General features: G+C 34.5%; 1 protein-coding gene across 2 annotated transcripts in view; it reads right to left on the minus strand.

Moving 5' to 3' along the window:
* ASB3 (ankyrin repeat and SOCS box containing 3) overlaps positions 1 to 26974 on the minus strand; it is an 83450-nt gene that overhangs the window by 15045 nt on the left and 41431 nt on the right. For both annotated transcript variants that reach the window (XM_010951855.3, XM_074341136.1), the window contains 5 exons: positions 21751 to 21863; positions 21041 to 21176; positions 18238 to 18415; positions 13036 to 13233; positions 3484 to 3741 (listed from right to left, as the gene is read on the minus strand). In XM_010951855.3, coding sequence (XP_010950157.1) covers positions 3484 to 3741; positions 13036 to 13233; positions 18238 to 18415; positions 21041 to 21176; positions 21751 to 21863 — 883 coding nt within the window. The remainder of the gene's footprint in view (positions 1 to 3483; positions 3742 to 13035; positions 13234 to 18237; positions 18416 to 21040; positions 21177 to 21750; positions 21864 to 26974) is intronic.

Consider the following 26974-nt stretch of genomic DNA (forward strand, 5'->3'; position numbering starts at 1 on the left):
AGAGAGGCTAAAAATTATTTCCCAAATTCTTAATTCTCTACTACTCAAATTTACATAAGGAAGAACTGAAAGCGTAGCGCAAATGCCTTGGGAAACATTTTACTTCTCAAGCTCTCAGTGAAGTCACAATTTATTAGGAAATACTGAGAATAAATGAAATGATAAAATACATTCAAAGGCAAACAACCTCCTTGACTTTCTAGGAGCCCCACACCAAAGATTACTTGGTTTTGGGTCCTTATTTCTCTTTTAATGGTTTAATTTTTCTACCTTAATGTGCTTTAAGTTTCACTGTGACCAAACGCAAGTCATTTTTATGCAGTTATCTAAACACACACATGAGAAATAAATCTGTTTATACAGCTTTAGTTAATGGTGAATTTATTTTACCAATGCTGATAATGCCACTAAAAATGTATTGTTACTGTACTACATTGACCATTACATTGTACAAAGCAGTTGTACAATCATAAACGAGTGACAGTTAATCAACTAAACGCACAGATGACATTTACTTTCTATTATTTGCCTATTGCATTGCCGATGGGATGGAAATCTAGTTATGCTTAAAGTTGAGAAAATATTTCAACTCTGTAGATTATATTGTGACAGGCAATTATTCAGCCAGATACATTTTTTTAAGACTGTTTAAGACAACCAATACCTAGGAAAGACATTTATAATTTACATGACAAAGATTAAGCAACAGACTTAGATGTGCTATAAATAAGATACAACCAAAATCCACTCTAACAACATATTGGAATTTTCATGGGATAATTTTTTTTATAACAGCTCTTTGTAAATTTGATCAAAGAAAGCAAAACATTTATCATACTCAGCAAAAACACTGGCTTTATCCATTCAATAAAAGATCTGTGAACAAAAATTTGACCATGTTAAGCATTTTCATTGCCTAAGTGAAATTTTCCATTGTATTTTTTCTAATGAATATAAAATATAAAGTTACTCTTTTGGAGTAAAACATATGCAACTGGCATTCTCAATTCAGATAGCTGAAAGTTTTACAATTCAAAACAATTTGCAGTTTATTAGTTCTTTTCTATCCTAACAAATGCAATAAATTTAACATAAACCCAGTAGCTTATTACCACAAAAATTTGCAAATGGGCTCATCACATAGGTAGAAGGGGACTATGTATCAGAACTGGGGATGGGAGAGTATATTTACTAAGACTTCTGGGAGAATAAAGCTAAATAATTTCCTCTCCTTCCAGCAGTCTATGCAGTTGTCTGCAGAAGAAAGGAAAAGAAGATAAATTTAATTTTTTCCCTGCACAGGTTCTTCCTAATTTAGGAGTAGAAAGGAGCAAGAAAAGTTGGCGCAGATCTCCCCAAGTTAGGCAAGGGATTAAGGTATCTGAAATTAAGTGTTATAACTTTTGTATCACTGGGGATACATAGGGCTAACTCAGCAGAGCACAGTGGTAACAGACACAGACTTGAGCCACACTAGAGGACAGCCTGGGTCCAAATCTAAGCTCTAGCGAAAACTGTGAGTTTGGGCAACTATGTTAAACACTCAGTGCCTCAATTCCTTCTTCTGTAAAATAAGAATAATAATATCAACTATATTTTATATTAAATGAGTTAATAGTCAAGAACTTAAAATAGTACCTACTGTGTGTCAGGCGGTATTTTAAGTACTGGTTAAAGAAATGAACAAACTAGAAACCAGAATGGAGTACGAAGGCTGAAAGTAATGGGCAAGTAATATGGAGTTCAGTTAGAAGCTTCAGTAGAGAAACACAAGGAGTGTGGCTGAGAAGAAAGTGGGTGCCTTGAAAATAAGCACTAAGTGGAGTGAGAGAAGAAAGGGAACACTCTGTCAGGGGTGCCAACTGCTACCATGTGTCGGTTGGATTTACAGTAGCAGCTGGGGAATGAATTCTAGAATGACGAGGGGCAACTGTTGCTAGCTGTCAGGAGCCCAAACACAACATAAAATTCACTAAGTAAATAGTTAAGGGTACTTAAACAGCTTTGTTAATAACTGGATATAACATTCATTGACGAATGTTTATATCTCAGCAGAGTATGTGTGTGTGCACATGCAAAACAAGTACGCATATATAAAAAACTTCCTAAAATCAGAGATTTCCCAATCAATTGTCAATAATCTTTATATTTCACTCAATTATCTAAAAAATCCATTGTATTTACTGAAATGGAATAAAGGACAATGCAACAATGAGTCTTTGACAGATAACTTATGTTTTAATCAGCAGTTGAACAAAGAAGTAAATACAATCAGGGACTCAACCCATCATAAACTGAAAAAAAAAAGAAGTCAAGATCAGAACACATATCTAAATCTGCTTTTACTTCTGTATTCCTCAAACTTTCTATTAGAAAGCAGTTTTTCCTTACAAACCACATACCTGAAACACTTAGTATCAGAAAGGGATGACAGTTCTAAGCATAAAACCTCTGCTTAGTGAAAATTCTTGAATTCTATATTATGGCAGACATAATAAAAAGGTGAGATACTGGGATCTTGCCAAATAAAGATTTGTTCTTCACAGGAAGATAGAGAAGCCACCAGGTGGAAGAGGGAGTCCCAGAAGTACAAAGTTTATGCATGGGAACCATTAGTGTTGCCCGCATGAACCTCAAAGAGGATCTCTTCTGAAAAGCAAAACTCAAATAACAAGATATCAAAGCACTTTTCTGACACCCAAAATCTCAATATTGTCTACATTTTACTTTAGTGAATGGTAGTTTCTGAAGCAAAAAAAAAAAAAAAGGAAGTTTTCTGGATGTTTTATTGAAATTTTACAAAATACCCAAGTTCTCTATATTCCTGGAGACTTCTCTTCTGTGTTCTCATTTGACTCAAATTATCAGGCCAAGAGAGTTCTCTCACAGGTACGATTACCTTCTTAGCCCACCTAAACACTTCAAACTTTTGCAGAGGCTGATAGAAAGTTTTTCTCTTCTTGCCCTAGAAAAATCCTAACTCAGCTTTCACAGAATCACTCATAGGGGCTACCCTTGTGAGAAACCACCTGAAGTAAACAGTTTATCCTCAGCTACTTCAAAAATCAGTACTTATTGAGGGAGACAAAGTTCAAATAGACAAGATGCTATAGGATAGGAGTATTCACTCTAGTTGACTAAAAGATGACAGAAATCTCCACAGCAGCTCTAACCACTCTGTCACAGGCGTTTTGAGAGCAGCATGAAGGATGGCTTAAGTAGAAGAAATATCGCTCTCAGGAGGGGTCCCTGACACCCATTCCTCTCTACTCCCTTCTAGCCACCTCTGACCTTTTTCCAGGACTCTATCCTTACACTCAATCTCACTATTAGCAGCCCCCAATTCCTTCACCCCAATCCAGCTATCAAAGTCTTCACATACACACACCACCACCCTCCTCCCAACACTCAAGAAATTGGGGAAAATTAAAGGCAGAATATTCATTCAAAAAAGGTAAGGTCCGCAATGGTAGGATTTCTTACCAAGAACTGCATAGTAGACTTAGTGGGTCAAATCCAGCAAGCAGGAGAGATGGCAACCATTCCTTATATTTTGTCTGTGCTTTAATTGCATGATTAATAAATTCAGATATGTGGCTCCAAGGTGTCAATGGACAACATTTCTTCAAAAAGTAGCGAAACACTGAAAACTTCTCATACTTCAGGCAGTATGCCAAATGAAGTTCATTTAACTGAGCTCCATATTTCAAAAGAATATTCACAATTCCAAAGAATTCACAGCTGAAGGAAGGAAGGAGAGGGGAGGGGAGGGGAGGGAAGGGGAGGTTAGACATTTATATTAACAAAAAATAATTATCACAAATAGTTAATAGTAGTTTGAAATGGAAAACAAGAATGGCAGATGGAGCAGTGGATGGTTTTCATATAACTAGTGGATTGAGACCAGGAGACTAGAGAACAGGGTGTGTTTTTAAAACTTTTTAATTTATAATTTGTGCATGGTTTTTAATTTTCAACTATGAACAACTCATGCCCTTAGAATTTAAAACATTTATCTTAAATAAGTTTTTAAATTATCACTGACAAATAGAAAACTATTCTCAAATTGTGATTCTTTTGTACAATTAAGTATCTCTACCGCAAAATACTTGCTAAACAAAGTTAATAAAACAATGAGATCAGTCCCTAAAGACAGATGACTCAGTCTAGGAATGTCTAAGATACCAGTTCCTTCAGAAATAGCCTTAGTCAATTTCCTGCTTTCAAATTTCTAATGGTAAAAAGCAATCACAGAGAAAAGGTTTTTTTTTTTACTGAACAAAAATTTAACTTATAGCTTTAGATATTTAAATTAATCTTCTTTATCAAGTGCTTCTATAGAATAAAAATATATCATTTTATACCTATTAAGTTGGTTACTTTTTAAAAAAAATCATCATCCAATACTGGTCAGTTGTGGTTAAACTGACTGAAGATAAGTGTAACCCTTTTTTGAGAGAGCTAATTTGGCAAAACGTATCAAAAGAGGCATCACAGCAAAGTTATGAGGAACATAGACTTTACAGCCCAGACTGCTCAGACACTTACCAGCTGTATGACTCTGAGCAAGTTACTTAATCTTTCTGAGATAAAATTTTAAAAATTATATTCTATTTGTACAAATATACTAACCATAGTATTGTCTATAACATGTTCAAAAGATAGAAATTACCTTAATGTTTAACAGAGGAGCAGGTAAGTACAAAATATGCAATAGTCATCAAAAACTACAATTTGATGATTGTGTGGCCACATTTAAAAAATTGTTTCTTATATAATTCTAAATGTAATAAAGCTCAGTAAACATGTATGTTCACTCTGTGGACAACTAAAATTAAATATGCAAAAATAAAACAAGACTCCCTCTGAAATTGGCATTAATGCTATTTTGAATAACTAGAAATAAAAAAGAAACATTTCATTAATCATAGTATTATAGAATCTAAGTAAGTAAGAGTCATAAAAGTAACAGAGAAAACAAACAAAGCATTTAAACCATTGTCATGTGAGGCCAACTACTTCTGAGGACTTACACACAGAACTTGAAATCAAGAATTTAAAGCAGTTAAGACACTATATACATGGGGGGAGGGTATAGCTCAAGCAGTGGAGAGCACGCTTAGCATGCACAAGGTCCTGGATTCAATCCCTAGTATCTCCACTAAAAGTAAATAAACAAGTAAACCTAATTACCTTCCTCCACCAAAAAAAAAAAAAAAAAAAAAAGACATTATATACATAAGTAAAATGTCACCTACCCCATGTAAATTTTTGTAAATCTATTTCATTTACTCTCTGATTTGTGCTTCTTTTCTTCAGTTAAAAGATTAAACAGTAATTATTTTATTACTAATCATTTGCATATCAATTAGAAAAGAAAAATCTGTAATTCTAAAACTCCTTTATAAAAATTAATAACTTTGTTTTTTGTCTGCTATAGCTTGCTATTTGTTCCTAGAAACTCCATCATTCATATCACTATTCTTATAAACAGCCCTGTATGTATTTTTGCTTCTGGCCGATTTCAGATATAGGAAAGCCAAAAGAATTTGTTGCCAGTAGTCCTTAACTACGAGAAATGCTAAAGTATATACTTCTGACTGGTGGTTCTAAACAAGTTATCACCAATTTATTTCAACTACTTCGATCTCATGTAACTAGTTTCTCCTTATTTTGCCTACAGCTATTACTTGTTGATTCTACTACAGAACAGACAAGCATATATGACATGGACTGCTCAACACATTCCAATAAATATGTAGGTAAACTGTGGGAAAAGCTCAAGACATTGCCTCATTACAAACGTGATCCATAATTCTCAAGAAGACTGTTAATTTTCAAGGTCTGTGTGTTTATATATGCAATTCAGGAACAAGCTGAATTCTTCCCTCAAGCAATGGGAAACCATCAATGGCCTAACCATAGATACTTTGGTGCTTAAAAAGGACATATTTTTGCTACAGAATACAAGGTAAATGGAAGCCCTAAATGTACCCTGTTAGATTAAGTGCTACAGATAGGTTCTCTGGCTATTTTCCATTTAGAAAAAACTATAAAACCAAGAGGCTTTCTTATTAAAGTTTCAAATATAGCACCTAGACATGTGGCTCTCATGCTAAGGAAATTTTAAAGATAAGGCCATAGATAAAATATCCATCTCTAAATATGAGAGGAACATGTGCATGTATAATTCCCTATAATAACAAATTTTATTGAGTGTTTATTCTGTACTGGACATTAATGTTAAATGTTACATGGAAATTTGCCTTAATCCTCACAATAACCCTAAGAAGTAAGTTCTATTACCATCTTCACTCTAAAAGCAAAAATTGAAGCTTAGTAATTGGTAGAATTGAGATCATAATATCAAACCATGCACATACTAATGTATATAAAATAGATAAACAACCAGTTTATACTGTGTGGCACAGGGAACTATATTCAATATCTTGTAGTAACTTGTGGTGAAAAAGAGTATGAAAACGAATATATGTATGTTCCTAATATGACTGAAGTATTGTGCTGTATATCAGAAGTTGATGCAACATTGTGAACTGACTATACTTCAATAAAAATACATTAAAAAAAAACAAACCAAAATCTAACAGTGAACATGATACAGCAAATTACTGAAACATCTATCCTAATTATAAAAACCAAACACTTCATGAAATAAACAAATTGAGAATTATTTCAAGGACAGACTTATGTTTCCCAAAGTATGTTCCATGGAACACTAGTCCTTGAAAATAATCTATATGAAAAAGGCTCCATAATAAAAATATTTGAAAAACCCTTTACAGTATACACTAGTCCAGAAAAGGGAGACATACAAGATAAATTTAATTTTAAACAGTATACTAGTTATATTTTCAAATTTTATGCTCAACTGTTTTTCTTCAACCTCCAGATACCTTTCAGAAGAAGTTAACTTTAGAATTAAAGCAATGGGTCCAACTGTTAATCTGAAAAAAGCATAATAAAGAGAGTATAAAAAGCCCCAGAAGTCTGTAAACACAGGAACAATGGTATATTTATTGTTTGCACCTTTTCAAACCTTTGTAGATTCATTTCCCTCTTAGAAATTCATAAAATACATCACCATAAGAAAAATTCTTAGAAGTCCTCCAGGAAAGAAACCTATTTACCACTGCTTAACCCTATGTTTCCCAAATTTAATTAACTATAGAACCCTTTTTAGTATCTATTTTTAATATTCTGTGTATTATCTATTAACAACGTATAGCATGGGTATTCTACAAAACACACTTTGGAAAACCTAGCTCTAAACCTGTCCAATTATCATACTGCCTTGTGTTAGAAGGGACAAAAGCACACTCCTAAAAGGCTTATGAAACTGCCAACTGCTACATTATAAACTCTTTTCCAACAGAACTACCATTTACATGGTGAATAGTAAACACACAATAAACTGGAGGCTCATAATACATTGTCAGCATTCCCTGAGCTTCTGCAAAGACTCTTACAAAGGTCTCAAATATATGTACAAGCTCCAGAAACTCAAGCAACTTCAGTGCTCCACATGACCTTGATTATTATTACATGCTATTGAGCAACAGTAGACCATAAGGCTTTGATAATCTTCAGTTAAAATATAAATTACATGGACATGTGTATGAATTTCTCAATACTTAATATAAGTTCTCTTCCAAGCCCTTATGGAGAAACAAAAAAACTCTTCAAGTCCTATATATTAAAAAGAAATAGTACCTGCTATATAACATAAATATCAAGAACTAATTGTGGCACATAAAGAGACTGCACATTATACAGTGAAAATCATAAGATATGAAGAGAAGTTTAAAAACTAAAAATGCAATGTCTAGACCTTATTTGGGGGCCTGTACATTTTTCATCATTCTGCTCTTTGAAGTTTAAAGATGTGCACAGAAACAGTGCCCAGATAAAAGCAGCACAGTAAAAGAAAATTCAACATGTTAACAAGGTTTCTTTTAAACAAACAGAAATGGGCAAATACCTTAAGCATTTTATTTTCAATTAGCCAACAAAATAGCTACCCAACATATTAGTTGAATTATCAAAAGGCCACATACTAAGTTTACTGACTGGCTTTCAGCCATCAGCTGAAAATAAAGACATTAGATTCTGTTATATGCATCCATGTGTGATAGGATGACAAGAATGGATACAATGATTTTTTACAAAACTAATGGGTAACAACAATTAGTATCAATTAGAAAAACAGACAAAATCAGGCCAGTTAAACCATGACCTCTTTCTACAGTCATATATGAAAAGCATTAATATTTATTCAAACTGTCCTGAAATTTCTCAACTTCCCTCCTCTCTTACCCATTCCAGTTAAAGGATTCTTGTTCTTAAATTTTCTCATTTGAGTTGAATTACTCAGCTATGCCCTTGAAAGACTGCCTTCACATCAGTGAAGCTGTTAACTTTTTAGCCCCAAAGGACAAAGACTGCTTTTGTACAGTGGTAGAAAAGACTAGACACCTTTCCATCGCGCCTTGGAGTGGTGAGAAGAGCTAAAGGTCACTGCTTCTAACAGAAGCTTATCCTCTCCAAGGGATATCCAGCAAAAATGTTTCAGAATGCTAATCCTGAGCTAAAAAGTTAAATCAGCTGAATAAAACAATAAAGAAGGGAAACTTAAAACCCAAAGCCATTATTTATATTCATTATTTTCATCATCTTTTGATATTAATTATACTATTTGTAAAAGCAGATAGAAGTTTACTAGAACATAACAGGCCAACAATGCAAAAAAGGTCACAAATACTAAACTTCTAGATCTCAGAGAAATACCAAAAAACATACAATTAAGAAAACAAAAGCTTTTCCCTCATTAACACCTAAAGTCAGGTAAGTGTCAATTAAATCTTTTATACAACAATCTCACACCAAACTAACATTATTGTAACAACCCAATGATGCTATTAAAATAAAATTTCAGAACTTATACTACTAAAATTATCTATTACCCAATCTCTGACAATTTGAATATCTAATAATTAATTTTGGAAAACAGAGTCTTCCAAGTTCCCTGGTACCATTATTTTGACCAAAACTCAAATTTTTATTAATAATAATTATGTAATATAAGAAATTCATAAACTATTTCATTAAGAGAAAACAGCACAAAAAAGTTATTTTTAAGTGAAAATTATATTCAATTGTCCTTGCTTTTTAAATGATAATTCTAATTAAATTAATCAATTCAGGTATGTTGTAGAGAATCCATACTTACTGAAAGAAATAACAAAAAATTAACAAATTTTTCAATTTTGATTTCTTTTCCTAGCACTGACTATATTACACTCTTGATGTGCTAAAACAAAACCTACTGGAGGAATGACAGTTTTCTTGCTTGATCAGCTTTATAGAGATTCCCAAAATGATCAAATGATTTTCACATTACATGTACAATGAGACAACATGCAAACTGATGGCCAGGTATTAGCTTATATAAATGTAACATAGAGATTAGACGTTTAATTGGTATTGTTTTCTAGATAAATGGAGAATGGCAAAAGATGAATTTCTTTTCCAAAAATGAAGAGAATTAACCTTGATATTTTACGACTACGTGTCAAAAACTGTGCAATGTACTACACATATATACACACATTAAATGCACAGATACATGATTTTGATGCTACCATCTTTCAGATTCAGTCCCTTAGAAAATGTTTCCCCTTCAGTTAAATTCCCCACAAAGTAGGCAATAATGGCAAAGATGTATCAAAATTAAGTCTACTGCCACGGGTCCCAGGCAAACAAATAAAAAGTCAACTGGAAAGATAAGGAGAATGTACCCTCATAAAACAGGTATTCTGATATTTTGGCTTTTTCCCTAGAAACTAACAAATAATATTTTTCAGTGACTTTTTTTTTTTTTTTTACGAAAACCTACCTAATTAAAAATACATTTGGTCCTGTTACAAGTTCCCACATGGAATAAAATAGCTGACAAGCCCCTTTGAAGTCACCAAAACAGATTTCAGTTATGCTCTGGAGGGCCACTTCATAGAACAAAATTGCCAAGGGTAGCAAAAAACAAAGTTTGTTAGCTCATGTCTGTGACAAAAGACCACCATAAGCCATACTGCTTCTTCTTTATTTTTAGTTTTCAGAAGTTTGATTATTTGTAAGCTTGCTTTTCTTTGTGTTTATCTTATTTCAGGTTTATCTAGTTTCTTAAATCTATAAACTTATGTCTTTAACAAATGTTGGGAAGTTTTTGTTCATAATTTGTTCACATAATTTTTCTGAACCAATCTCTTTCTTCTCTTTTCTGGATCCTAATGACAAGAATGTCAACCCTGTTGATACTGTCCCTCAGGTTTCCCAGGCTCTGTTCTTGCCCCCACCCCCAATCATTTTTCTCTGTTTTCTTCTGTTTGGATAATTTCTATTGGTCTATCTTCAAGTTAAAGGAAGAGTCAATTAACTTGAAGAGTCAGTTAACTCTTCCTTTTGTCAATTTCATTCAGCTATGGAGTTCATGTAATTAATTTTTTATTTGAGATATATTTTTCAGGTTTAAAATGTCCATTTGGTTCTAGTTTTTATTTCTCACTTGAGAATTTCTACCTTTCCATTTATTTCAACTGTGTTTACCTCATTAAGCACCATTATAATAGTTATTTTTAATTATCTGCTATTTCTAACATCTAGATCGTCTCAGGGTTGATACCTATTAACTGTCTTTTCCTTTCAAAATTGGTCATATTTTACTGGCTCCTCAGATGTCAAGTAATTTTAGGCTATATCCTAGACACTGTCGATTGTTAATGGTGTGTAGACTCTGGGTCCTGTGTCCTGTTATAATCCTTTGAAGAATACTAATTTGCTTGTTTATTTTAGCAGGCATATCACCTGCTAGGTTAGGTTAGGTTCAGACTGCAATTTCTTTTTCATCTCTACACACAGTCATTCCAATCTTGGTTCAGTTCTCAAGCCTTTGCTATGCTGTTCTGGGTCTGGACCCATGAAAGTGCCACTGAGGGGCCTGGAGATGTGGATGATAGTTCAAATCTTGTTTTCAACAACTTGGGTCTGTCCCATGAACCCAAAGCTTGGGTGGGCTCTGGGCATATACAGGTTTGTACACAGAATTAAGAGAACTCCTTCTCCAGCTCTCTCTTCTCTGAGGTTTTCCTCATACATTCTGCCCCAGGTTCCATTTACCTAATTTCTCAGGCCAGAAAAACATTTTAAGGTGTCTGGGGGCTAAAAGGGTCACTGGTATGGTTAAAAATGTATAATTCAAACTATACTTATAAGATGATGAGGCATGAGCTTAGCTGCTATGACCAGAAAAACCAAAAATATCATTCCTCCAAAAGGCAAGACAAAGGCCAGAACAGATTATTGTTATATTGGACACACTGACACACAAGCATACAAAACCATTACGTTCTAATTTTAAAAATGTTAAAATCCTGACCTAATTATAAAATATAATGGAAATAAGATATATTTGGAGAACACTGAGACAACTAAAGTCATCAGCACAGCCCTAGTGGAAGTAAACTAAAATAGGGCTCCTCTGTGTAGAAAGACAAAACCTGAGGTGTATACGGTGAGCTTCTATGAAATCATGAAAGTTATGCAGATGGATCCCAGATACTGAGATTAACCAAAACCCCAAATACTCAGACTACGGTATATACCTAGAAGCTTAATTCAGGGCAAACAAAATGAACTACTATTTCATATACCAAATATTAAGGGATGGTAGAGACTGAAAGGTTTAGCAAATAAGTTTTTGATAGATGTTTAAATTAAATCATGGTTAGCAATCCATAACGGTGAATTCAGGAAAGCCAATGAAATTTGAAGTATGCCTATAAACTCTTTTGTGTCATTAAAAACAATAGCACTATCTGTACAAATTATTCCATTGTTGGACGGACCATAGATTTTTACCCAGTATGTCTTCTCTTACACATAGCCTTATTCTTACTATCTATTTTAAAGTGGAGTGGGGAATAACTCAGTGGTAGAGTATATGCTTAGTATGCACGGGGTCCTAGGTTCAATCCCCAGTACCTTCATTTAAAAAAAAAAAAAAAAGGATGATGATAATAATATCATCTCTTAAATAAATCTTTTTAAATAAAGAAAACCTTAGGAGTCTTATAAGCAAGTATTTGCCAGAAGCTAACAAAGTACCAATAATTCTTCATTTATTCTACTCATAGGATCATGGCAGATTAGTAAAACAAGTATTTTTAAAGCTTTTTAATTTAATTAGGATGACTTACAGAAAGAAATGCTACATACAAAGTACATTAAAAAGGCAATAATATATAAAATTAAAGTTCTATTTTTAGACTCATAACAAGTCTTATAAATTTCAAAAGGTAAACTTGAAACACAGTCTATACCATATCTGATAACGTTATTTTTAATTCTTTGTTTATCTTTTTACCCCTCAAGCTTTATTGAGACATAAGACTGAAAGATTATAGTGTGTATAATGTGGTGACTTGATATATGTATACAATGTACAAGGATTCTTCCACTGAGTTAATTAATATATTCATCACCTTATATATTTACTTTTTTCTGAGAGCATTTAAATTCTACTCTTGGCAAAATTCAGTTATATAATATGGCATTATAAACTACAGTCATCATGTCATATATTAAATCCTCAGGCCTTACTCACCATATAACTTAAAGTTTGCTTTAATTCTTGAATTGTTTTAAAGACCAAGGATATCAGAGAATTCCTGAATTTACTTTAATATCTTTGAAAGCACTACCTAAAATTCCTACACTAAAAATATAATCCAGAGCCAAAGAGGGAAGGAAAAAAAATCAGACATAATCACCTCACTTTTATTATAATTTGACTAAACATGGTGCATCATAGAAGGCTTTTTTGCCTGTTTTTTTTTTGTTTGTTTGTTTTTTAAGTTACCAGTTTAGCTCTAAGAGATACTAAATTTTATCACAAAACAAAGTTACCTAGAAATACATATCAATAAAGCTAAAAAAGAATAAAAATATAGCAAATATACATACTCCTTTTGGAAAGCCATACACATGGGAGTACTGAATCCAAAGATGAGGCACATCTGGGCATCAGGGCTGTAGCCACACCGGAGTAATGTTTCCAGGCACTCTTCATGCCCTCCAAACACTGCTGAGTACACAGGGCTCACTTTGTTTGGCCCAGTGTCACAGGCTCGGTTAGTAAGTGGTATTAGCAAGTCCAAGATTCTGCAAGTACACAAATTCAGGAGCATTTAATGCTTTTTATATGTACAGAAGTGTAGACAACATTTTAACAGCACATATTTTGAGTCATCCACTGATACATGTTTTTAAAAAACCCTGTCTTTGGTGTACTTCCTATCTATAATAAAATTATTACAGGCTACATACTCCAAGATGTTATACTTATTATTGAAGCTTAATAGAAAGGTCCTTAAACACATTTGAAGTAGGATAAAACTATGTTCTTATAAAAGTAAATAGGTAACATATTGTCCTTTTTATCTTTGCACTAATTATTTACCTTACTACCACCACCCTACTCCCTAAAATTCAAATTTTATGTCAGATATTTTAGGATCTAATAAATTATTTAAAACTTCGTTATACTAAATATAAATTTGTACCAAGAAAATAAATTATTTTCCTCCATAAAGTACCAATCAAAAGTTTTTTCCCTAATTAGTAAGAATTTTTTAAGATAGTGAATGATATGAAATAAACAGTACTTTCACCAGAAAGAAATCAGAATTCCTGCTAAAATATTCCATGCTCAGAAAATAAAATAAGCTCTTTAAGTATTGAGGCAGATTTATTTTAAAAAGTGGTTGCTAAGTAGAGAAAGTTCTAAAAAAAATTTATTAAAACATTAAGTTCTCTTATGAACAACTATATGGAAACAAAATGGATAACCTAGAAGAGATGGGCAAGTTTCTGGAAACATACATTCCACCAAGACTGAATCAAGAAGAAACTGACCACTTGAACAAACTGATCACTAGAATTGAAATCGAATTAGCAATAAAAAAAAAAACCTCCCTACAAATGAAAGTCCAGGACCAGACAGCTTCACTGGGGAATTCCACCAAACATACAAAGAAGAACTCATACCAGACCTTCTCAAACTCTTTCAGAAGACTAGAAAGGAGGGAATACCCCCAAACTCATTTTATGAAGCCATCACCCTGATACCAAAACCAGGCAAAGACACTACCAAAACCAGGCAAAGACACTACCAAAAAAGAGAACTACAGACTAATATCACTGATGAACATAGATGCAAAAATCCTTACCAAAATATTAGCAAATAGAATCCAACAGGACATAAAAAAGATTATACATCATGATCAAGTGGGGTTCATCCCAGGGACACAAGGGTGGTTCAACATATGCAAATCAATCAATGTAATACATCACATCAACAAGAGAAATGATAAAAACCACATGACCATCTCAATAAATGCAGAAAAAGGTTTTGATAAAATTCAACACCCATTTATGATAAAAACTCTCACCAAAGTGGGTATAGAGGGGATATATCTCAACATAATAAAAGCTATATATGACAAATCTACAGCCAGCATAGTACTCAACGGTGAAAATCTCAAAACCTTCCCACTAAAATCTGGAACAAGACAAGGCTGTCCACTCTCACCACTCCTATTCAACATAGTCTTGGAAGTCCTAGCCACAGCAATCAGGCAAGAGAGAGAAATAAAAGGGACCCAAATTGGAAAAGAAGAGGTAAAAGTGCCACTATATGCAGATGACGTGACACTATATATAGAAAATCCTAAAAGGTCCACACGAAAACTACTAGAACTAATCAAAGAATTCAGCAAGGTAGCAGGTTACAAGACTAATGTTCAAAAATCAGTTGCATTTCTTTACACTAACAATGAACCAACAGGAAAAGAAAGTAAAGAAACAATCCCCTTTAAAATAGCACCAAAAGTAATAAAATACCTAGGCATAAATCTAACCAATGAGGTGAAAAACTTATACACGGTGAACTATAAAACACTGATGAAGGAAATTAAAGAAGACTTAAAAAAATGGAAAGATATCCCATGCTCTTAGATTGGAAGAATCAATATTGTTAAAATGGTCACACTGCCCAGGCAATCAACAGATTTAATGCAATTCCTATCAAATTACCCAGGATATATTTCACAGAACTAGAACAAATCATAATACACTTTACATGGCATCACAGAAGACTTAGAATTGCCAAAGCATTACTGAAGTAAAAGAAAGAGGCTGGAAGAATAACTCTCCCAGACTTCAGACAATACTGCAGAGCTCCCAGACTTAGACAATACTACAGTAATCAAAACAGCTTGATATTGGTACAAAAAGACATATGGACCAATGGAACAGAATAGAGAGCCCAGAAGTGAACCCACAAACTTCTGGTCAACTAATCTTCCACAAAGGAGGCAAGAACATACAATGGAATAAAGACAAGCTCTTCAGCAAGTGGTGCTGGGAAAACTGGACAGCAGCATGTAAATCAATGAAGCTAGAACACTCCCTTATACCATACACAAAAATAAACTCAAAATAGATCAAAGACTTAAACATAAGACAAGATACAATAAACCTCCTAGAAGAAGACAAAGGCAAAATATTATCTCACATACATCTCATCAATGTTCTCCTAGGGCAGTCTACCCAAGCAATAGAAATAAAAACAAGAATAAACAAATGGGACCTAATTAAACTTACCAGCTTTTGCACAGCAAAGGAAACCATAAGCAAAACAAAATGACAACCTACGGAATGGAAGAAAATTTTTGCAAAAGATGAAACTGACAAAGGCTTGATCTCCAGAATATATAAGCAGCTCATACGACTCAATAAGAAAAAAACAAACAACCCAACCCAAAAATGGGCAGAAGACCTAAACAAGCAATTCTCCCATGAAGACATATGAATGATCAACAGGCATATGAAAAAATGCTCAATATCACTAATTATCAGAGAAATGCAAATCAAAACTACAATGAGGTATCACCTTACACCAATCAGAATGGCCATTATTCAAAAGTCTACAAATGATAAACACTGGAGAGGCTGTGGAGGAAAGGGAACCCTCCTACACTGCTGGTGGGAATGCAGTTTGGTGCAGCCACTGTGGAAAACAGTATGGAGATTCCTCAAAAGACTAGGAATAGATTTATCATATGACCCAGTAATCCTGCTCCTGGGCATATATCCAGAAGGAACCCTATTTCAAAATGACACCTGCACCCCAATGTTCATAGCAGCAGTATTTACAATGCCAAGACATGGAAACAGCCTAAATGTCCATCAACAGATGACCGGATAAAGAAGATGTGGTAATATTCATACAATGGAATACTATTCAGCCATAAAAAATGACAACATAATGCCATTTGCAGCAACATAGATGTCCCTGGGGAATGTCATTCTAAGTGAAGCAAGTCAGAAAGAAAAAGAAAAGTACCATATAAGATCGCTTATATGTGGAATCTAAAGAAAAGAAAAGAAAAGGACAAACGAACACAAATACAAAACAGAAACAGACTCATAGACATAAGAATACAAACCTGTGGTTGCCAGTAGGGAGGGGGATGGGAAGGGACATACTGGAAGTTTGAAATCTGTAGATACTGACAGGTATATATAGAATAGATAAACAAGAATATACTGTATAGCACAGAGAAATACATGCAAGATCTTGTGGTAGCTCATGGTGAAAGAGAATGTGAAAAATAATACATGTACGTTCATGTATAACTGAAAAATTGTGCTCTACACTGGAAATTAACAGAACATTGTAAACTGACTATAACTCAATAAAATAAAATTTTAAAAAAAGCGTAAGTTCTTAAGATTATTTGTAAACTTACCTCCAAAACTCAGTTGGAGAGAAAGAACTAATCTACTCTCCTGAAATTAAAAATAAAACTGTAGGGATAATGTAAGCCAGGAAATTCCCCTCTTTCTGGGAAAAGAAAGGTAAAGCTACTCCAAAGTATCTTTATAAAATTCCTTCTCTTTGCTACTTTTCCTTAGGTAAGGCAAGACTAAGATAATAATATTTAGGAAGAACTTATATTTCACTATGGAGGAAATCATCAAATAGGATTCTCAAAACTGAGAACAAATAAGGGCAAATTCCCAAGAGGGTTTTGGTATCAATTTAAAGCTCAGAGTATAATTGTACCTAAGATTTATAATTAAATAATCAAGTTAAGAAAAACATCAAACTTTAAAACCCAAGCATTTTGTTAAAATAAAAAAATCTATTTAGTGTCTCTTACATTTAATAAATGTGTTCAATTTTTTAATGGGTGGAAAAATTATACTCTTCAAAAAAACACAAACATGATTACAAACATCTTTAAGGAAATAGTAAAATACCATGCCACCTAGTGGCATAATAACAAAAGTGCAGAATCTGTTTTTCTACTATGTAAACATACTAAAGACAAGCCCATTTCACTATTACTTTTTAAATAATACTAATAATGTTATAAAAATTATGACTGGAGTATTATGACTCTAAAAACTTTAAACATGTATTTTAAAAAACTGATGCCAATTTATATTAATAGGCTGCCATATTCTCATAAGTATAACCAGGTTAATAACTTCTAAGATCCCTGGAATCCCCAATTTCAGGGAGTTCCTTCTTTAAGTCTCTCTCTCTCCAGAAAACACCAAAAATTTCATAGGAACTTTGGGTTAAGAAAGAAGAGTAACAGAAGCATGAGAAAGTACTGGGCTGAATTTGAAATCAGACAAAGAGAAGTTCAAAGGGTTCAAGATGTGGAGGACGACCCAGAGCACACGAAAGACAAAGACAACTCCAACAGGGGTCACAAACTCAAAAACTTTCTGGCCTCAGGGAGGTAACATAAGTAATTTGAATAAAGCCATCAAATTGGTAGCTAAAGACGTCTGGGATAAAAATGGAAAGAAGTGGGGGAGTACAGCCACAGCTTAAGAAGTCAGAGGGAAGACTTAACACCTGAAGAAAGCCCCCAGAGCTACCTCGCCTCACCCTAGGAAAGGGTAAGACTAAGAATCTCCGGGCATGGCACAGGGGACAGATGCGTGGGTGGATCTAATCACTCAGGGGACTAGTAGAGAAGGGAATACCAAAGATTATGCCTGGATGCAAACAGTCTGGCCAAGAAGTCTATTCCTTACTACCTTTGAATTATGAGTTCACTTTTATTCTTCATCTTTAACACTTACTTTGTATGGCCCATCTGTGCAGCTGCATGAATAGGTAACTGCCAATTGTCCTCATTACAGTAAAGATCAGGATCTGCCCCACTGGACAGCAAAAGCTCCACACATTCTGTGTGGCCCTCTTGAGCAGCAATGAATAAGGGAGTAGCTTTGTCCAAGGCTTGACAATTGACATTTGCACCTAAAATAAAATATTTAACAGATAACCCTCATTTATGCAAAAAAAAAAACAAAACCATGGTAATTAACATAAATTTCAAAGCAGCTGCCTTAAAAAGGTTTCACAGTACAAGAGTTTTTCCCCTTTGGTGGATACTGATGTTGAAACATACTAATTTTCATAACTTATTGGTAGTCATTTAAATTGGTTCTGCTTTTATATTAGCAAGAAAGTAAGTGATTAATATTTTAGAATTCATTTTTAAGCTAAAATAAAAATCTTACTCAATGAAGGATTCATTTCATTCCAATCCCTCCTCCAACAAGCACTCTGAGGTCATTTAAATCATCAGTCATTTAAAAAAGGAAAAGCACAAGCCATCAAATATGGATAACATTTCTGATAATTACTGAAAGGATAAGAAAAAGCCTATATTATGAGACTTCATAGATGCACTAATTGATTCAGATTCAGGCTAAGAATTGTAAAAAAAAAAAAAACCATTCAGCAGACATGACATACATGGCAGCTGTGCCTTAAAACTAATGTTCACTATACTCTTCATTACATCAGTTTTCTTCATGACAGAGCCTACAATAAACAGAAAAAGGCCTATTTAAATGGGTTTCTAAGCTGATTTTTTAAGCATAAATCTAATCAATTATTTAGATGCTAATGTATAAAGATGTGAAAAAGTTTAAAGTGACCTCAAGTTTTGCAAAGGTTTCAAAAACAGAATTTCCCAAACTTTTCTCATTGACAAATAATGTGTTAAGTATGTTAAGTATGTGTTAATACACTACCATGAGAATTTTTAAATTTCTGCAATACATCTCAGTGTTAAAATCATCACCATTAAGGGAGAAAAGATTACTCTTTATTTAAGAGGATGTTCCATAAATACACTTTGAATAAACCAAAGCCCTGAGATGGGTAAAAACTGGGCAAAACACAAATTGTAAGTTGCAGTTTATGGAACGGTCAGAAATTCCAACTGAATATTCAACAAGTCTAGATATATAGAATCTTCTTGACTTGTACAAGGTAGATGCTTCACCTATCAGCCTCACTACACAGTAACTGAGAAAAGACTAAGTGACGAAAGAAACCTACTTAACTTTCTTTTTTAAACAATGTTCTATTTTGATTGACAATTTCAATGTATCAGGAATAAGGAACCAGTTTCTGTAAGACTACAGGTAGGAAAGTTGGGAAAATGACAGATAATTCACTAAAAGGAAAGTCATTTTAAAAAGTTAGAAGCATGTATATTACATTATAAACGTACCTACATACCTTTTCAACTTGTCGTTCATAATTATTCAGAGAGGAAGGGAGGAGGGAAAAAAAGAACAAAGCAAAACAAAACAGGTGCTTAGGGTTCCAGGAGACAGGATCAGCATGAGGAGTCATTAGAGTGCAGTTTAACCTATTTAACCTGAATGTTACTAACCTAAATATTAGTTACATACAAACTAGTGGGACTAGAAGTCATAAATGTATCAGGATAGTTCTCAGGAAGGTACAACGCAGAAGGAAGATGAGAAATCAGAAGTCCTGGATCCAAGCTCTGATTCTGCCAGGAAATACTTTCTAGATCTTTGGCAAGGCACTTAAACGCTCAAGGCTGGGATTCTAATTACACACACACACACACACACACACACACACACACACACACATGCTTGAATGATTCTGGAGATTCTCTCAATGCTCAGATTTATAGACTCAGTATCTGTAACAGGTATCTTAATTTAACACTTAATGAGTACTTGTTTCTTATGCTTCCTATTTGAACTTAAGAATTTGAAGGTTTGTAAAGAGAAAGTAGGAATAAGAAAATATGTACTCTGCTGTCTAAATGAACTTTGTTTTGTGTATTTGGAGGTAATTTATTAAAAGTTTAGGAATTATAGAAGATATCTGAGAAGCCTAGGTATTAAAAAAAATATTGCATGATGGCATATCTGGTCTATTTCCCATCTGCCTTGACTATCCATGTTTTGTCACATTAGCACGTTAGCACATACACAGTGTTTGGAAGAACTGAAAAGCCCTTGCATACCAAATGTTTCTGGTCACAGAAAAGTCACAGAGAATAAGAATGTCACCTCAGCACCATCTTCTCTGACAATGCTGAATATGTAATAGTTGTCACCGAGAAACCTTTAGCAGGTTTATATTGCTATTAACATTAATATACTGTACACATGCTTTGAAATAAACCCACTTAAATATCACATAATTGATCAAAACATACAACTCAAAGGGTTAATACACAAAATAACTAACTAAAAAATTAATTAGGCCTGTACGAGTCTTTTACCATGGGAAGCTGGAAATGGTCAGGTTCCTATAGGAAAGGACAGCCCCATCATTCATCTTGCCAATAAACCTGCTGGAGTGATATATCATTATGGTCCTACTCAGATAAATTAGTAGCTGTGTATTGCTTATGTTGGTAATAGAGACTTAGCAACCAGGCTTATAAAATGCACTTGTATATATATATCTTATTTACCTCTAATATAAAACCATAAATTTCAGAACCTGATTTATATCTGGTCAAGAATTATTCTTCCTAGGGAGATACAAAGTTAAAACTCATGATCTTAAACAACGCAGAGGCTAATGGATTATTCTTACCCGATGAAATAAGTATGCTCAAGCTTTCTAGCTTGCCATACTGAGCAGCCACAAACAAAGGTGTGATTCCAAAGTCATCCTGGCATTCCTTGTTTGCTCCTTTTTTAAGAAGCAATTTTATGATCTCAGCATTCTCCTAAGGCACAGATTCATATTTTAAATAAGAGAAAACAAAGAAAATAGAAGATACTGCTTTTCTTACTGCTTTGTGTCTGTGTTTTATCCTCACTCTTTTTTAAGAGAGTATTGGTAGATGGGAAGAAAGAGTTAATCAGATTATTCTGTACCTTTAGCTAGCCCATTAAACATAAACAGATGAAACATTGATCTCTAGGATTCTTACAAAATCCTACAAAATTTTGCAAGCCCAAGCACTAAAGTGTTATCACAGTTTCTAAACATGCTGCTATTAAAAAAAAAAAATAAGCCATTGCTCGTCATCAATTTATATCCCAGATATTCTGATGGTCTCTTAACTATGTTATCAACATTTGAAAAACTTAGATAATCCCTGCAGCCCCAAACTGCTAGAACTACTAGAGCAATGGGCTTATTCAGAATGATCATTAGCATTTAGACTGCCTTTTCTGTACTGCACTAACCATCATAAATCACAGGCAAGCAGGAAGCAAAAACTGTACAGAACTGTCATTTTAAAAGGGTAAAACACACAATTTACATGGAAATGAAATAATAAATTCAGAGGTTACCTGAAAAGTAGCCTGGTGCAAGGCGTTCCATCCACACATAGAATGGGATCCATTAACATTTGCTCCATATTGAAGCAACAGCCTTAACACATCTATCTGTCCATTTTCAACAGCTGCAATACAGCAGTCAAAAAAATTACTGTCAGTAAAGAAGCATGTTTGTAGGACTGGGCACTTTGGTGATGTTCTCATCACTTATTCACCTCAGAACTCACAATGCTGTGATCATTCCTATCAACAAATCAAAACATACGTACTTCTTATGCAATGCCAAAACATTTATCACAATTGTCTTAGCCCAAACCCATTGACATCTACATTCTTTCTGTACACATACAAAATTATTTTCAATTGCTTCTTAAAAGATACAGAGGAAATGGAAGCAAGAGGCAAACATTTATACTCTGATAATGGAGACAATATGTTTCTATTTTGTTAAAAAATGCAACTGGTAGGGCGATGGGATGAACAGGTCAGAAGAAATAGCACCAATCTGGACAAAGAGTCTCAAAAGAACTGAAAGGCTTGCTACTATTACTATCTGATCACAAATGACAATAGTCACTGACAAGCAAACTAAAAGCAGAATACTCCAAGTCTGTATCTTAGATTTTCTTTTTACCATCATAAACAACAATCTTTGTTAAAATGATGTTCTTGTATCAACCAGTGAAAATATAGTAAAACTTTGCTTATTTGAACTAAAAGGGGACTCCAGATAAATTTGAGTGTGTTGTTAAAGAAATGCATATTCCTTAACCATAGTAACTGAAACTAATGACTTCCAAGTTGCTGCTAAAGTAGATCCTTTGAAGAAATGGTTGCATGCCTACAGAGGCCTAAAAATTGTGTCCTCTTTTACTGATTTCATCAAATTATGCTTTTTTCCCCCCATATATCTAATTTAACATTAGCACAAGATACGGATAGTTGTGAAAGATATGTGTAAAAGTGAAAGCTGAACATTTTGTTTTGATTATTATATACACTATAGAAGTCAGACAAAAAAATGATTTCCACTTTTAATATCATAAATATATTGAGACCTTATTTCTGCATCTCTAATAAAAAATGCAAATAGCATTTTTATAGCTCTTGCTAATTATTTCAAAATAAAGCAAATTTAATGGTTAATAATTAAGAAATAGTGGTTTAGAAAAGTGTAGTTAGAGCTTATATCTACTACCAAAGCCTCTACTTTGGAAGAGTTGGACTGACTTCTTCATCCTTATATAAAAAGTTACCAAAGTCACAGAGCTAATGCCTACCAGGTTGGAACCCAGGCTTCCTGTCTGTTGGTCAGGACTCCCTCAACTACACCTGGTAACATTAAGAATAGGAATCAGCAAACTGTTTCTGTAAAGGGCCAGAAAATAAATACAGATGGTCCTCAACTTAAGATGGTTTGACTTAACAATTTTTCAACTTTAAAATGGTGCAAAAGGATACACATTGAATAGAAACTGTATTTCAAATTTTGAATTTTGATCTTTTCCTGGGCCGGCAGTATGATCATCTCTCATGATGCAGGGCAGTGGCACCCAACTGCAGCTCCCAGTCAGCCACACAATCATGAGGATAAACAATCGATACACTTAGAACCATTCTGTACCCATTCAACCATTGTGCTTTTCACTTTCTGTATAGTTTAAATAAATAACGTGAGATACTCAACATTTATTACAAAACAGGCTTTGTGTTAGATGATTGTGCCCAACTGTAGGCTAATGTAAGTGTTCTAAGCACGTTTAAGGTAGACTAGCTTAAGTTATGATGGTTTGGTAGTTAGATGTATTACGTGCATTTTCAACTTACAGTATTTTCAACTTACAGTGGGTTTATTGGGATGTAACCCCATCCTAAGTTGAGGAAGATCTGTACTCTATCACATCTAGCTTCTCTGGTTCAGCGTTACGTTTGTAAGATTTATCAATATCACTTCCTCTAGTTGTAGATCATTCATTTTCATTGCTGTATAGTATTCCATTGTGTAAATCGAACACAATTTATTTATCCACTCTATTGTTGGCAGAAACATTTTAGATAGCTTCCTGTTTGAGGCTGTTACAGAGTGCTACAATGAGAGTACTCGAGTACATGTCTTTTAGTGAACACTGATACATATTAATGTTGAATATATGCCTAGGAATGAAATTGCTGGGATACTGAGTATGTACCTACTCAGCTTTAGTAAATTCTTTCAAATAGTTTCTCAAAGTGGCTATACTAATCCACACTCTCACAAGCAATCCATCTTCTGGTTGCTCCACATCCTCACAAACACTTGGCATTTTCAATCTTCTTTTTAGCCACTCTGGCAGGTATGTAGTTTACTCTTACTTTAATCATCAGTAACTCCAAGTTCTCTTTGAAACTAGTTGAGTTTCAAATATTTTAAATAAACAAAATATAACACTGTCTTTAACCTGAGTTCCTTTGGGACTCACTAGCCTGGAGCCTGGAGGTACAAGTGAAGTCATGTTAACCATTAACTAAAATTTCAAATCCTGACTTTGGGTTACAAAAGAAACAACTTGATAAAAGCTATAGCTCACTGATGGTACACAGTATACTATATTGTGTTCTCTACTCTCATATATATTTTAAATGTTACACAATAATGTTTTTGTTTTTTTCACCAATTCACAGCCCCACTTGCTTAATATGGAAGCTGCATCTCCTGACAAATTCTACCGCACCAAGGATTTCTGCTCCCCTAAATAATCCTGTCATCTTCTGCTGTGAGACACATCCCTGATGCACTCAACTATAAAAGCCACTTGAGGGTTATAACTGGCACAGGGATAATAACAATTACGTCTCCCAGGCTATAGATGCCATCTATCTCCCAATTTGAAATATGCAAGATGCCAAAGTGATGCTGTTTTCCCTGCAGTGCCCACTGTACAGGCAACATGCTACCTCTGAGCAGCAGTGGAGAGGATGCCCTGTTCCCTAACCTGCAACATGCTCTGTCATGAGGCCTCCTACAGAGCAGGGCTGCTTATATCCCTGTGTCTCTCAGAGTCGCTCTGGAAGCAGACCCTTCACCTTCTGCCTTCAGCTCCTCTCAAATTGGCTCAAACATGAATCTGCAGCTGCAACGCCAGGCTGTTCTTCCACTCATCTCCCAGAAGCCCCTCTACCACCCAATCACTCAAATAAAAATCTCCACCTCAAAAACTTTAATTCTACCCTGGAATTTGCCACTTACAAGTTTATGACACAATTGCTCAGATATCTCAGATATATGTGAATTACAGTTTAGGATCAAGGTGGTACCCTAACTGTGATGGAAAGGACAGAAATTGTGTAGTCAGACACTCTGTTCAGCTGTGAGCAAGTTATTCCCTCAACCTCATTTACACTTACAAAATGAGGGCAATCTACTTCCCTATGGGCTTTTATGTTGATTGAATAATTAATGTAAGTAAATATAGTAGGTGCTCAATAAATGTTCCTTCTTTCCCCCCCTCAATCCCCCTTATCCCCATCCCTGATATACAACTGGTCAACTTCTTTTTGTAATAAACTTCACTGAGAGGATACTTCAGCTTTTCAATTATGAGAGGTTAGGCCATAATCACAATTCCCTCAAGACCAATACAGTCCTCCAACTAAACTTCTCACATTGGTCACCTTCAGCCCCTGCACCCTACGGACAGCCTCTTCCTTTTGCAGGATCAATCCTTTTGTCCAACAACTCAACTAACTGCAACTGTTACCCAGCACTACAAGAACTGCATATCCAGGTTCCCTTCAAAGTCAGAGTCCAGACCCTCAGGTTTCCCGAATTTACTGTCCAATGTATTTCCTCCATGATAATGATCTATGAATGGTTTTATTAGTTTAAATAAACATGTATGTTTATCTTTCCTCCTCACATACTGATTATGTCTTACAAACATATACACTATTTCCCATTCCCATAAAAGGAATCTAAAGCCCATAATCCTCTATCTTTCCATGGCCACTACTAGTATGAACAGTCATTCACTTGCCAGATTTTTCTCTCTTCCAAAAAACAGAACTGGATCTGCAGGTAGGCAGAAACTGTTAACACAGAAACTTTATGCTTTCTTGTTCTTCCACTTGTACTTGTACTTCCTGTACAAGTTTTCACAGACCCTAAAGAGAGTTACTTAGACTGTTTAGAGTTTAGAACTCTGACAATCACCTAATCCATTGAGAATAATGAGGGAAATTCAACTATAATTTCTACCATCCCACTGATAAGCAGAGCTGATTGGTGTTTCTTTGCAGGTGTTTCTTTGCTCCCTCAAATTCTCTATATAGGACCTACCTAGTACTGCATGCTATGGCAAAGGAGGCTAACACTTTAAACCAAAGAGGACTACTGCTCAGTTAAGAATGTATGAAGAGCTGCACTCTCCAACACAGAAGCCAGTAGCCATGCATGGCTCTTTAATTAACTTAACTTAACTTAAATTAAATTAAAATTTGAGTACCTCAATCAAACTAGCTTCATCTGACGTGCTCAAGAGTCACACTTGACTAGTGACCTTCATACTGGACAGTATAGACATAAGACATTTCCAAGTTCTACTGAATAGTTCTGGTTTAGAGTTTAGAATTTAACTGAATAGGAATTTAACCTAGAATACCAGGCATATCTATCTCCAAGATACATGCCTGTCAATGAGGACAGGGAGCCAGACCATTAGTTGTGTCACCTATGGCTTGGGGCAGTTGTTCCAAGGAGAGAAAGGAAATGAGTAATTCTGGAACCTGGAAAAGTACTGTGGACTCCCAGAGAGAAAAAGAAAGCAGAATCACAGGATCTGGTATTACACTGGCATCCAGTAGAGACCAGAGCCCCAGGATAAAGAACAAGGATGAAATAAAACACCTCACTTTGGAAGAAAGAGCTCAAAGTGCTGGGGCACACAGAGAGATGGGAGAAAGGTTTTCCTCCCTTCAATCCAAATAGGTATTACCTACAAGACTCCAGCTAAGATAGTAGGAAAGAAAAACCAGAAGCTCTGATGGTAGGGACACTGCCCCTCCCACAACAGGTCAGATTATTGTACTGAAGAAGCATAAAAGCAAAAGTATAAGATAGCAACGCTGACATGAGAATATCATTTCCCGCAATAACTTCTAGGGAGACATTTATATTTTTGAAGAAACATTTTTCCATTTCCTATATTTAAGAGTAAAAAAGAAGTAATCTGGGAAAACACAATCAGAATAACAAAATATT

The sequence above is a fragment of the Camelus bactrianus genome, chromosome 15, assembly GCF_048773025.1.
Source record: "Camelus bactrianus isolate YW-2024 breed Bactrian camel chromosome 15, ASM4877302v1, whole genome shotgun sequence".
Taxonomy (NCBI): Eukaryota; Metazoa; Chordata; class Mammalia; order Artiodactyla; family Camelidae; genus Camelus; species Camelus bactrianus.